This window comes from Lagenorhynchus albirostris, chromosome 7, assembly GCF_949774975.1.
Source record: "Lagenorhynchus albirostris chromosome 7, mLagAlb1.1, whole genome shotgun sequence".
NCBI classification, from domain to species: domain Eukaryota; kingdom Metazoa; phylum Chordata; class Mammalia; order Artiodactyla; family Delphinidae; genus Lagenorhynchus; species Lagenorhynchus albirostris.
In genome coordinates, this window is record NC_083101.1 from 56168256 (window position 1) to 56181506 (window position 13251).

A 13251-nucleotide genomic window follows, 5' to 3' on the forward strand; every position below is an offset into this window, starting at 1 on the left:
GCCCCTGTGAAGAGAACACATTGATGTACATTTCATGATAATCTGGAACAAGGTTTCTGTACCGAGATGTATTTGTCTATCTCTCGGGCCAGGGCTGCAGGGATCGGCATCCTGACAGTGATCCTGGGAATTTTACTGCTCATCACCTGCTGGCACTGTAGAAGACGAAGTGGATACAGAAGCTTGAAGGTGGTAAAGTTCCCACTGCTGTGTCCCTCCAGATCAAGGACCTCCTTTCTCCTTCTTTCTCTGAATTTCTGGGGAGTGGGGGGACATTCTCATGATCACCTCTAGCTCTGATTCCTGGTTCCAATGAGTCTTTCTCTACATTGTACTTCTTGTAACTCTTCCTTTGCCTCTGCCCACGTGTGAACACCAATCAGGAACTTGGTCCATATTTTTGGTTCCACTCACAGGAAACTCGAGTGCCTATCTGTGTGTATAGCTGAACACTAACGGTTTGTGGGGCACAGGAGAAGGGTTCGTGGTTCTCTTGCACAGTGAACAGCAGCATTTGAGACACTCCAGATCTTACCAATCCTTCTGGGGATTCCCACTGGCTCTGTTACTCCACTTAGAGGCCCGCTCCTCTCACCTTGCCTCTTCACCCCTTTCCTCCCAGGTTGCCTGGGAATTCCAAGTTCTTCTAACTCTGTTAGCAAGCAACCCATCATACCCAGGACCCGTCCAGCCATCAGTGCAGTGAGGAAACCATCCACCCCTCAGCAGCACAAAAGACCACCAGGTTTTTAACAGATTCCTTCCTCCACTGATGGCCAATGTGGTTTTAATAGGATTTTTGCTCCTTTACCCATACGAGCAGGAAGTTAACAAATGACACGGTCCAGCCTTGGGGTAGCAGGATCTTCCACACATGAGAAACATCAACAGAGTCTCTAAACTGTAAAGACGACAGGTTTCAGAAACCTTGCTTCAAAGCCAGGTAGCACTTTGGAACTTAAGCATTCTCCACTGTGAGAAATGGGATGGAAGGAGAGTTGCAACTTGCTCTCTCTCTTTCTTTCTCTCTCTCTCCCTCTCTGCCTTGTTATTGAAGATCTGAAAGCTTCTGAAGTTGATAAGTAATGGAAAAAAATTTATATTTACAAAAGATGTTGGAAAGTTCCAGTCCTCATTCAGCAAGCACTTCATGCAGAGAAAGAGATTCTGTGATGGAGGGGAGGACCGGCCTGGGTGGAGGGTTGGAGCCTGCGGCAGTCTGAGGAGGAGAAAGGAAAGGAGAGAGCTGTAGCTTCAAGTTCTTCTCCTCCTTGCCGGGAAGCCTGGGCAGTCCCATGTGTCCCTTTCCCTAATGCCCATCTTGCCATAGCGTCCCAGATACCAACCAAGGAAGACAGGGTGACCTTGGGGGGATACAGCCACCAAGCAGCAGCCCTCCAGTGTGGTGACAGTTATGGGAAGGAGAAGTTTCTGAGCCTGAATAAGACTCCAGACCAAGTTCTGTAGCAAAGCCTTGGGTTAGGAGGTTAGGGATAAAACTCTTTGCTCTCTGCCACACATTCCACGTGTACCTCTAGCACTGGGTTATGACATTGCCTTGTAATTTGTTATTTACTTTTTGCTTCTTCACCCCTTCTCTTTCTCTCATTTATGAGCTGGGACAGAGAATATTTCTTATTCATCTTTGTACCTCCAGTGCCTAGCACGGTGCCTGGCACACAGCACTCACCCAATCGTATGGCATAAGGATTGGTCTCATTGTCTGCCATTGACTTGCTTGGTGGTGTTAGATTTTCATTTCTCTGAGCCTCATTTACTCTATTATACACCTAGACACAGATGATATAACATGATGTGTATCAGTTTTTATTTAATATGTTTTCTTCTATAATATAAAAAATTTCATTCTATGTTTGCATATTTAAAAAGTTTTTTAAAATAAATTTATTATTTATTTTATTTATTTACTTTTGGCTGCGTTGGGTCTTCGTTGCTTGCGCGTGGGCTTTCTCCAGTTGCGGCGAGCGGGGGCTACTCTTCGTTGCGGTGAGCGGGCTTCTCATTGCGGTGGCCTCTCTTGTTGCAGAGCACAGGCTCTAGGAGCGCGGGCTTCAGTAGTTGTGTCTCGCGGGCTCAGTAGTTGTGGCTCACAGGCTCTAGAGAGCAGGCTCAGTAGCTGTGGTGCACAGGCTTAGCTGCTCCGTGGCATGTGGGATCTTCCCGGACCAGGGCTCGAACCTGTGTCCCCTGTATTGGCAGGCAGACTCTTAACCACTGTGGCACCAGGGAAGCCCTATGTCTGCAAAGTAAAAGAAAAATGATTTAGTCTTTCAAGGAGTAAAACCTCTACAAACTCAGTATGTTGGTACCCATTTCCTAACTGTCCACGATTGCTAGCTTGATGCTACCCGGACAAAAAGGCAATGTGTTTTGTTTTTCTTTTTCCTTTCTGCTTCAACACCCTCATCTTAAATGTGTTCACTTGAAGAGTAACAGTCTTAGTGTCGTGGGCTCAGACACTGAGCATTTTGCCTGGTGTAGTTCAAGTTCAACCTGCCACCCTCCATTCCTCCAGGTCTAGACTAGTGATTTGCAGAGTTTTTGGAATTTTTATGAGATAGAACTGTGTTTAAATTCCCTTGTTCCCTAATGTTTAAAAATGCTGTCATTTATTTTTTAAATTAATATTAAAATATTGTTTTGAGACTTTCATATCTCCTGAAAAGCCATGTCGGGGACCAGCAGTCTAAGAAGTTTAGGCAAAATTATGTAAAATAGTGCATTAAGTATGCATTTAATTACATACTCATCTCCCTGTCTCTCTTTGGTGATTCTATTTTCATTATAAAGCAGAAGAACATAAGTGATGAAAAACGCAAGTTTTGGGTACCTGAATCACTCCACATGTAGCAACCTTCATTTAGGCTTTGAAATATGTTTATTCTCCCACTTACACTGACCACAGAATGGTAGAAAAGTTGGTTGGAATTAAGGTCTCCTAAAATTTCCCCTTTGGCTAACAATTCCCCTTAGATCTGAAAAACATCTTCTGAAAAGAAAGACTGCTTTTTGCAGCAATGTGTCTCAGAGGAAAATGATTTGTAAGGGAGTGGAAGTTGGCTTTCATATTTATCAGTTTTACTCTTTCACTTGGGAAGTTTAGGACATAATACTTTTAATTCTTGGGGAAGAATTTAAAGGCTCTGCTGATAGCTCAGTTTACACTCATGTCTTGCGGTGCCATGTCTCTCAATTTATGGTCAGGGGCCTTTGCACTTGAATCACCTAGGGTTCTTGCTAAAACGCAGATTCTGGGACCATCTCTGGTGGTGGGACCCGGGAACCTATGTTTTAACACACACACTGAAGTTTGATCAAATACAGAGAATTGGCAGTGAACTGGGGAAGTGCCCCACGCTCCTATCCTATGGCAGGTGAGGATTAAAAAAAAAAAAAGAAGAAGAATAAAAGCAATAATTGAGGTAAAGGGAGAGAATGCATTAAACACCTTACCTGAGATATATTGCTGGGAGTGGTGGAGGGGAGCAGAACCTCCCTGGGCCCTCATGTCAAAATTGGGGTTCTTGTGCTTGTATCTTTCCAAGGGGTAGTGTCAATAATGATTTCAGACTAGAGTTTAGGAAAATTACTTCTTTACAGTCTGCACACTGTGTAGGTATCACCTCCAACCATGTGTGGCCTCATCCAATTGATGTTCCAAACACTTCTCCTCCCTGGGAGACCTGCCTTGATGCCCTTCTCTTCCAACCCAGTAACCCCAATAATCAGCCATGGTCTGAAGACAAGCCTGCAGAGGCACTGAACACCTGCACAGCCTCCCTGTTCCAGCCCCCCTCAGCCAGGACCACAGAGAGCTGCTCATGCCCTACTGGTGGACTGGGTTCAGATATGTTTGGGTCTGTATCTTCAAAAGATGAATTAGGTGCGAGCATTTAAAAGTAACAGTTTACATAAAAATCTTAATTTCTAGTTTCTTTTTTTTTAAAAAATCAAAAGATCTGGCAAAACTGGCAGCTATGCGGTGGTCTGTCCCTTTAGATGGGATATACACTCCCTCCTTTCCTATGGTCCCCACTTGACCTCCTCCTCCCTCTAAGTGTCTGAGCATAGCTGAGTCACCCCAGGCACAGGCGATAAGAAATTGCATTGTCTGGAGAGCAGTGGTTCTCTGTGTGGCCCTGGACCAGCAGGATCCACATCACCCAGGGAACTTGTCAGAAATACAAATTCATGGGCCTTCACCCTAGACATACTATGTAAGAAATTCTGGGTGTGAGCCCAGGAATCTGTATTTAACAAACCCTCCAGGTGACGCTGATGCATTCTAAAGTTTGAGAACCACTGCTGTGGAGAATTTAACAGTAAAAGCAACTAAAAGTTAGTCTGCTTTTTATAATCACAATGTGCTAGCAATTTTAAACAATGTCAGTAATGAAATACTCCCCCTCACTAGGATGGACCGCTCCTGCAGTCCCCATTTTGGTATGTGTCTCTGCCTTGCATAAATGGTTGTCATTCTATTCTAGGGAGGGAAGGCATTACCCCCTGAACCTATGCAAACCACCGAACTAAGCTTTTACCCACCCCTCCCCCAATAACTCAAGGTGCACGACAGCCTTTGACTGACTTGCCATCATTGTTGTGATGTGACTTGGAAGCTCAGTGCTACAGCCACAGCATTTCTATCACAACACAGGCATTCGTACTGTTTCAGATATTTTGCTGTCATTATGGGGAAGGCAGAAATAGACAGTGTCCCTGCTATCAAGTTGCTCATATGCTTGTCCTTACTGTGATACCAGCTCCTGCTTCACTAGCTCTGATCTCTTCCACTTGTAACCATTCTCTGAGAGCCATTTTTTAGATTCACTCTTTTTTTCCTTCCTTTCAAAAATATTCATTGACTAACTAGTGGGTATCAGGCACTGTACTAGGTGCTTCACCTTTAGTTAATTCCCACAACAATTTTGAGATGTAGGCGATATTATCTTCATATTACAGATGAAAACACTGGAATTCAGAGAGATAAAGTGACTAGCCTGAGGATACACAGCGAGTAAGTGGCAGAACCAAGATTAAAACCCATTCTTAAAACTTTGGCTTCTTCCTCTTTTCTTTAATGGACTCAATTATTTTTTCCTCACCCACTTACCTTCATGAATTCACATTTCAGGACAAAAGCATTCATGCTGGTACTCAAAGTACCTTAACAGGAAGATGTTCATGTGAGGGGCTTGGTCACCAGGACGCCAAACTGCCTTTTCAAGAGAACAATTGTGAACCTGTGGTAGGTTGAGATCCTGCATCTTGATGTTTTTGTGTATGGCTGGTTTCAACTTAAATGAATAAAATTATTCCCATTTAGAAAGCAAGGGCAATGTGAATGTGCTTAATGCTACGGACTTTAAAAAGTGGTTAAAATGGTAAATTTTTGTTATGTATATTTTACCATAATAAAAAATAAATAGTAAGATTAAAAACAAGGGAATCATAGAGATTTTCTTAAATTGTGTCCTCTCATACCCAGATTTTCCAGGGTCAATAATGAGACCCCGCATGTAAGATCTACAGGAAGAATTTGGTTCTGGTTACAATATCCTTTTGTCTTATGTTTTTAGTATAATTGCCTTTGTCCTGAACATAGATATTATCTAACGGAGAAAAAAAAGTACCTACTATTAACTGTATAGAGTTGCACTGTCCAATAGGGTAACCACTAGTCACATGTGGCTATTGAACACTTGAAACAGAGTTGTTTGAATTAAGATGTGCTGGAATACATACCAGATTTCAAAAACTTAGTATGAGGAAAAGAGTATAATTCATTAATGATTTTTTATTGACTACATGTCAAAGTGATAATATTTTGGTAGGTGGGGTTAAATAAAATATATTAGTGAGATCAATTTTACCTGTTTCTCTTAATTTTTTAAATTGTAGCTACTAGAAATTTTAAAATCACGTAGGTGGTGCACTCTATTTCTATTGGACAGTGCTGGTATAGATGTAGTACGTCATAGTTTTTGAGAGCACTGACTCCAGAGCCAAGTTACTCCATGACTTACCAGTTGTGTGATCTTCGGCAAGTGACTTAACCTCCTTGTGCCTCAGTTTCCCGACCTGTAACATGAAAACCTTGAAAATACTCCCAGGGTTGTTGTGAGCATTAAATGAAGGCTGACACATTTGTGCTCTGTTGATAGTAGCAGTGGCCTTTAGACACGACTATAGGGATTTATGCTTGTGGTAAAGATGCAGTGCGATCAGTGTCTGTTTAACAGGATTCAAGAATTCATTAGTTAGGTTTGGGGCTTCTACTGACAAGGATAATCCAGGTATAAATAAGTTTCTGAAATTTTTGGGAAGCCACTTAGCCCTTTTTCTTCTCTGCCATTGTTTCCCCCAACAATGCTTCAACATATATACTTGTGTAACCTAATAACGATTACCTCATTGGGTGGAAATTAGCTGTGGACAGTTAAACAAGTTTCAATCCAGAGCAAAAGTATAAACATCATACTAACTATTTTGACTTAATCCCTCTTCCAGAACCATATGTACTGCTGCCAAGCCCATGCTCTCCTTTCTCACCCTTACAGGTTCCCAACGCTCCATCTGCCTATGAGAAACTCTCCACAGAACAGTCACCACCACCTTACTCTCCATGAGAGCCAGGAGGCCCCTGAGAGATGCTGAAATGATTTCCCTCACACTTTTTGTTGAATTTGATGTGGACATGTAATGTTCTGCTTCAGAATGCTGTAGAAACAGTGTACATCATCTCTACTATTAAGCTGGCTGTTAAATTCCTTATAGGGCAACTAGCAATACTGATTGAGGAAATGATGAGAAATATTAAAATGGGAAAAGCTTCGTCAATAAACATGGTAATGGATGATACTCTCTGTGCCAGTAATAATAAATCTACAGTATTATTTTCTGAGGGAGATCTTTCAAGTGTGTGTTCTGGGATCATCTGATTTCTTTTTAAGTTGAAATATGGCTAGTAACTAACAAACTGCTATTCTGATTTTTGAAGACGCAGCCTCTTGACCTACATAAACTCTAACAGGACTGTTGCAGGTGAGTCTGTGCTGCAGAGCACTCACAAAGGATACCTTTACAGGTTTAAGACCAAGAGCTAAATGACCTACCAAATTATAGTCAGATTCACCTGATCAGGAAAGTGTCAGTAATGTCTCTTTGTCTTCTAAAATTCCATGATGCTACAATAATATACTGCAGAGATCCTGTATCTTCAGCAATACATATCGTGCAGTTCTAATCACATTTCACTTCAAGGATCAATGCTATGATAATTAATGACAAGAACTTTCTGTTAAGCCAGAAGGTGGTGTAAGGACTTGGAAACAAGTAAAAGCTACTGTAGTTTGGTTGATGTCTTGTCTTAAATATTCCAAAGGCAATTTAGCTCCTTTGAGCTCCCAAATCCCTCTCAAAAGCACATGCAGAAGAAATCATAAGGGACCAGAAATTCTGGAATGGTGTCATTATTTGTATAAAAATATTGCAATTTATCTGTGTGACATCTACATAACATCTGTCTGTTTTTCTTTTCACTGAAAAATTTTTTTGGCTTAACTTATATCGCCATCCTAAATGGAAAATCAGTATCATTTTTCGTAAGTAGAGGATGATTATAAAAAATGAAGATAATGAAAGCAAATTACTTTTATTGAAACCTAGGAAGATACTGATGGTCACAGAATGCTGTCAACTTGAAACGTGCCCTCGTTATTAAAGAGGGAGATTAGCAAGAATCAGAGAAAATCTTTTGACCTATTTAGAAGGCTTGCAAGAGAAAGAAATGACTTGCTCACTCTGTGACTCACTGTTGTTTAATGCCAAGTCAGTAAACCACCTAAAATCACCTTGTGTCATTGGAAACGCCAGTGTGGCATAACTGCATCATTTTCACCAAAAGACAAGATTGCACAGAGGAGAAAAAACACTGAATAAAGAGACATTACACACACTGAAAAAAAATGTCATTCCACAAAATACTAAAAGACCCTCCCCCACTGCCCTTCCTGATTCTGTCCAGTCTTAACACTTAAAATAAGCCCTCTCCCTCCCGTTTTCAAACAAATAAATTCTGAAAAAGAAAAGTTCATTAGGATTTGGCCAGCATCTGTCCTCATGACAGGGCCCTGTCTGAGCCTCAATCCTCCCCTTCTTATAGAAGAACCTGTGCCCCCCCAAGACCAACCACAGCTGCTTATTTATTTACTATTGTGTGTCACTGAATCACCCCTTCACCCTGCTATAACCAATCCTCCTGTAATAAAAGTGTTAGTGGGAATGTAAAAAAATTTTTTTTGACAAAAGAATATAGTTGGATCCCTATCTCACACCATTACAAAAATTAGCTCAAAAAAAAAATCATAGAGCTAAGGACAGGAGTTAAGACTACTCCTTAGTTAAGATTTCTCCTTGTTTCTCTTAGGAGAAAACAAAAGAGTAAATCTTTGCAACGTTAGATTTGGTAATGGTTTCTTAGTTATGATGCAAAACCACAAGTAATGTTGGTAAATTGGAATTCATCAAAATTAAAAGCGCTGTGCTTCAAATGAAGGACAAATCAAGAAGGAGAAGACACACAGCACTGGGAGAAAATATCTGCAAGTGATATAACTGATAAGGGAATTGTATGTGGTATATATAAGTAACTCTTACAACTCAACAATAAAAAGAAAACCCAATTACAAAGTGAGCACATTTACCTCATTACTTATTTCTCTATATATTGAAAATCATGAGTTCACACTGATAACTCCGATCTTAAATCAACTACAAAGGGTTCATTCTAACTTTTTTCATTCTGATCTCTTTTCATATTTTTAAATCAATTTCTCCCCATAGTGAGAAAGTGGCTTCTGTTAATCTCAGATTACCAATTTACTGCATGAATCACCTTTGTATGTAAGCATTTCACCATCTATCTTTCATGCCGTCCCACCCCCCTCAACAGATGCCCTCCAGTCCTTATTCAGACCTCGAAGTCTTGCTGTGGACCACCACCAGCTCCCTAACCGGAACACACCTTTCCCTGCTCAGGCGCCAATACCCCGTGCCCAAGCTTCTAACTATGGCTGCCTCCCCCTGACATAGACCTGCTATGGTACCCCCCGTTCAAACATCCAGATATTGGCCTCATGTGGCCAACAAATAAATAAATAAATAAAATTAGGAGAGAGAAAAGGTATTCTTAAAAAAAACCCAAAAAACAAAAAAAGTGTGATGCAAATTTGCATAAAATCAAAATCAATCAAGGAGAGAATTTACTGCATATAAATCGAGAAGAAATGTCCCAAAGTGCACAAAAATATTAGTCATATACATCAGAAACATGACCCCTAGAAGGGATGGCCTTGAGAAAGAGTTGGAAAGAAGCACTTCCTTTTATCAAAGCTGGATTGTCTCCCATGAGAAAAAAGCTCAAGAAAGTTGTTCGGCAGCTTGGCTGAGTGCAAGTTCACTGAGCTAAGAAAATAATCAAAACAGACAAAAATTGGCTGAAGCAGTTTAAATTCCAGCTTTTCCCAAGTTGCCCCCACTGTTCCACATGCAGCCCTGGTCAGAGGTGGGAGAGTATCAGGAGACTCCCTGAATCATCAGGTCCCAAAGGAAGGGAGAGGTTTCAGCTGTGAGGGCTCAGGCATGAGCATCACCTGCAGGTCTGATTCAGGTTTACAGCAGCCAACTCCTAAACATCCATAGCAGGACATCTGTGTTTTCTCTCTTTAAAAATAATTTAAATAAATCTCTTTTCAGATTAACTGCTTTTACTTAATTGATGCTACATTTGCTCAAATTGAAGTTTGATAGAACTGTAATTCCTAAGATAGTGTTTTGCAAATCTAGATGGTTATAATAAAATTCTTACGGATATCAGACCATTAGACTCTAGAATTAGATCATATATGTACTGTATTTAGGTTGAACTAAATGGTCCACTATTATTTAACCCATAATTGAATTTTTATATGATCAGGGAGAGACATTTAAATCAATAAAGACCATTTATATACGCTATGAACTGTCAGAAGAAATCTGTAAAAAAAAAAACTACTTATCTCAATAAATTTTGATTTAAAAAGTGATATAAAACAAGAACCCCACCGAATGTAAATTGATACAGCCACTGTGGACAACACTATGGATGTTCCTTAAAAAACCTAAATAGAATTACTATATGCCCCAGCAATCCCACTACTGGGCATACACCCAGAGAAAACCATAATTCAAAAAGACACATGCACCCCAATGTTCATTGCAGCACTATTTACAATAGTCAGGTCATGGAAGCCACCTAAATGCCCATTGACAGACGAATGGATAAAGATGTGGTACATATATACAATGGAATATTACTCAGCCATAAAAAGGAACGCAATTGGGTCATTTGTAGAGATGTGGATGGACCCAAAGACTGTCATACAGAGTGAAGTCGGTCAGAAAGAGAAAAACAAATATCATATATTAACGCATATACGTGGAACCTAGAAAAATGGTACAGATGAACTGGTTTGCAGGGCAGAAATAGAGACACAGATGTAGAGAACAAATGTATGGACACCAAGGGGGTAAAGCGGGGTGGGGGGAGGGGGGTGGGATGAACTGGGAGATTGGGATAGACATGTATACACTAATATGTATAAAATGGATGACTAGTAAGAAACTGCTGTACAAAAAAATAAAGTAAAATTAAAAAAAAACTGATACTTCTTCAGAAGTTTGTATTTTCATATGGTTTTCCACCGATATGCTCATAGTGGATGAACCAACAGAATGTTCCAACATTCCAGGTGCTAAAAGATTGCTATGAGAAACATCTTTCCCCTTTGCAGTTGCAAATAAATTCTTTTTTTAAAAAACAAAAAAACCCCAAAACAAGAACCCCACCAAAAACAAAACCCCAAACAAAATTGAAAAAAACGTCACCCCCAAATGAACCTATTAGTATTTTCATTAGTTTAGCACTAAACTCATAGATTAATTTAGGGGAGATAACACTTTGTTCATGATATTTTGTTGCTTAAATGTTTCTAAATTTTATAGTCAAAAAGCTTCTCCTTTAAAAATCCCCTTTCTCTATCCTTTCCAATCTAAATAGTGTCCATCTTTTTTCCCCCCTTAACCTCTCTGTTGCTACCATTACTGCCAGGTGACAGGTCTTCACACCACCTGCTCAACTCACCGAGTAATCAATTGGCCTCCCTGTCTCTAGTCAGGTGAATGATCGCAGCTACTATTTATTAACATTTACTATGTGGCAGGCATTATCTTATCTAATTCTCATAGCAATCCTGAATGGTAGTCCTAGGTGGTACTTTAATAATCTTCACCTTACATGTGAATGTCACTTTTGCTTCCAGTCCTCTTAACCCGTAATATTCTATTCAAACCCAGTTGCTCTGTTCCTTATATGTTCCTTGTGCTTCTCTTTTTTAAGAACTTGAGGTACAATTGACATATAACCACAATAAGTTAACATTCACCACACAGAGTTACAATTTTTTCTTCTTGTGATGAGAACTTTTAAGATCTACTCTCTTAGCAACTTTCAAATATACAATATTGTTAACTTCCTTGTGATATTGTGAGACTGAGTCTCTGCAGGCTTGGTTCTAAACATACTTTGTCCCGTCACAAACGCCACCTTGTGTTTGAAACCTCTGGCACCTCCCTACTAAACTCTTATTTCTTTATTCCTCTGACATTTACTTTTAGCTTGTTATATTCTTTTGATTTTTTGTTGAGGACCGGGAAGGGATCTTACTTATCTATGCTGTTCCTACAACATCTTTTGTACTATATGGTTCTCAATAAATGTGTAGAATGAATTTATACAACTCTCTGATTTTATGTTGATAATTATGCTTTTGAGTTCATGTTGATAACTACATTAAGAATGATATTAAAGATTACATACATAAGAACACACAGTTTTGGTTCTGCAGAACCAAAAAACTGTAGATTTTTTTCACAGTTTGTCTCCAAGTTAAACTATAAGAACCTGAACCATGCCATGCCCTTCAGCTTTCTTGTTAATAAACAAGCAAGCATCAAGCACCATGGTGTGCATAGTAAGTGCTTTTTGAACAAATGAAGAAAAATACCTGGGGCAGATGACAGCATTATAGTGACAATGAGGCTCCGGGTTCAGGTGTTGGCAATACAACCTCTGGAAAGAACTTAAAGTGAGTTATGTATCATCTTTATGTTACAGTACAGTATAACTTTGAATAACTAAACTCCCCATCAAATTTCTTAGATCACTTTCAGATCCTGCCATCTTCTCAAGCTTTTAATATTAAGTATTTCTAAATTCATTCTAAGTTAATGATATAGTAGACCAAACAAACATTTCCATTTATCTTAGTGTATATTATAGCCATCGCTGCTTTGATCATAAAACTATTGATGTCAATTACTTATTAAATATATCAATAAAATTGGAATCTTGGAATGAAAGCAGGAATCTAAGCAGCCACTTAGTATTTTTTATATATATATATATATATATATATAAAATCACAAAGGAAAGTTTTTTTGGTAGGAAAAATCATAGGGAATGAGAGAAAAGAGTTAACACATGAGAAGGAGGTATGTTATTTCAGCATGTTTTATCTTAGCATTTAAAATGATATTGAATACTGACATCCAAATGGCCTACTAATTCTATACTAAGGGTAGAAACACCCTTCCAGGACCATGAAGTCTTTCAGGTAGCATTGTGGTGACTTTTCTTCCTTTACATGAATGCTTTAATAGATGACCTTTAAGAATACTTAAAAACACTGAACACAAAGAACTGAGGAATTTGACTTTGTACTCTCTGGCCAAGATCCCAGAAATCCACATGACCTTCCAAACTGGAGGCAAAGGAAAAGGAATTTGACTTTTTGATTATATAATCCATTAATTTAGTCAAATTTCTAGTAAAAATGGGGCATTATTTTTTTTAAAAGTAAACTAGACCTTAAATAATATAAGAAGCTAACTAGATTCCTCACTCATTCAACGAATACATATTGAATATCTACTATGTGCCAGTTGCTAGGGTGACAATGATGAAGATGACTGACAAGGTCTCTCTCTTCTAAAAAATGACAGGCATTAAATAATTGCATACAGATCATTTTATTACAGTTGTGAAGGAGTACTATGCATTTCTCACACTATGACCTCAATCTCTGAGTGACTGCAATAGCATGATGCTGGCTGGGGTAAGGAGTGGGAGTT

The 13251-nt window shown here is 39.3% G+C and overlaps 1 protein-coding gene across 2 annotated transcripts in view; it reads left to right on the forward strand.

Annotated features, from left to right (window-relative positions):
* MLANA (melan-A) overlaps nt 1-6882 on the forward strand; it is a 61336-nt gene extending 54454 nt beyond the window's left edge. For both annotated transcript variants that reach the window (XM_060155061.1, XM_060155060.1), the window contains exons 3-5: nt 93-189; nt 5156-5269; nt 6582-6882. In XM_060155061.1, coding sequence (XP_060011044.1) covers nt 93-189; nt 5156-5269; nt 6582-6650 — 280 coding nt within the window. In that variant the 3' untranslated portion in view covers nt 6651-6882. The remainder of the gene's footprint in view (nt 1-92; nt 190-5155; nt 5270-6581) is intronic.
* Nucleotides 6883-13251: the final 6369 nt, after the last annotated feature.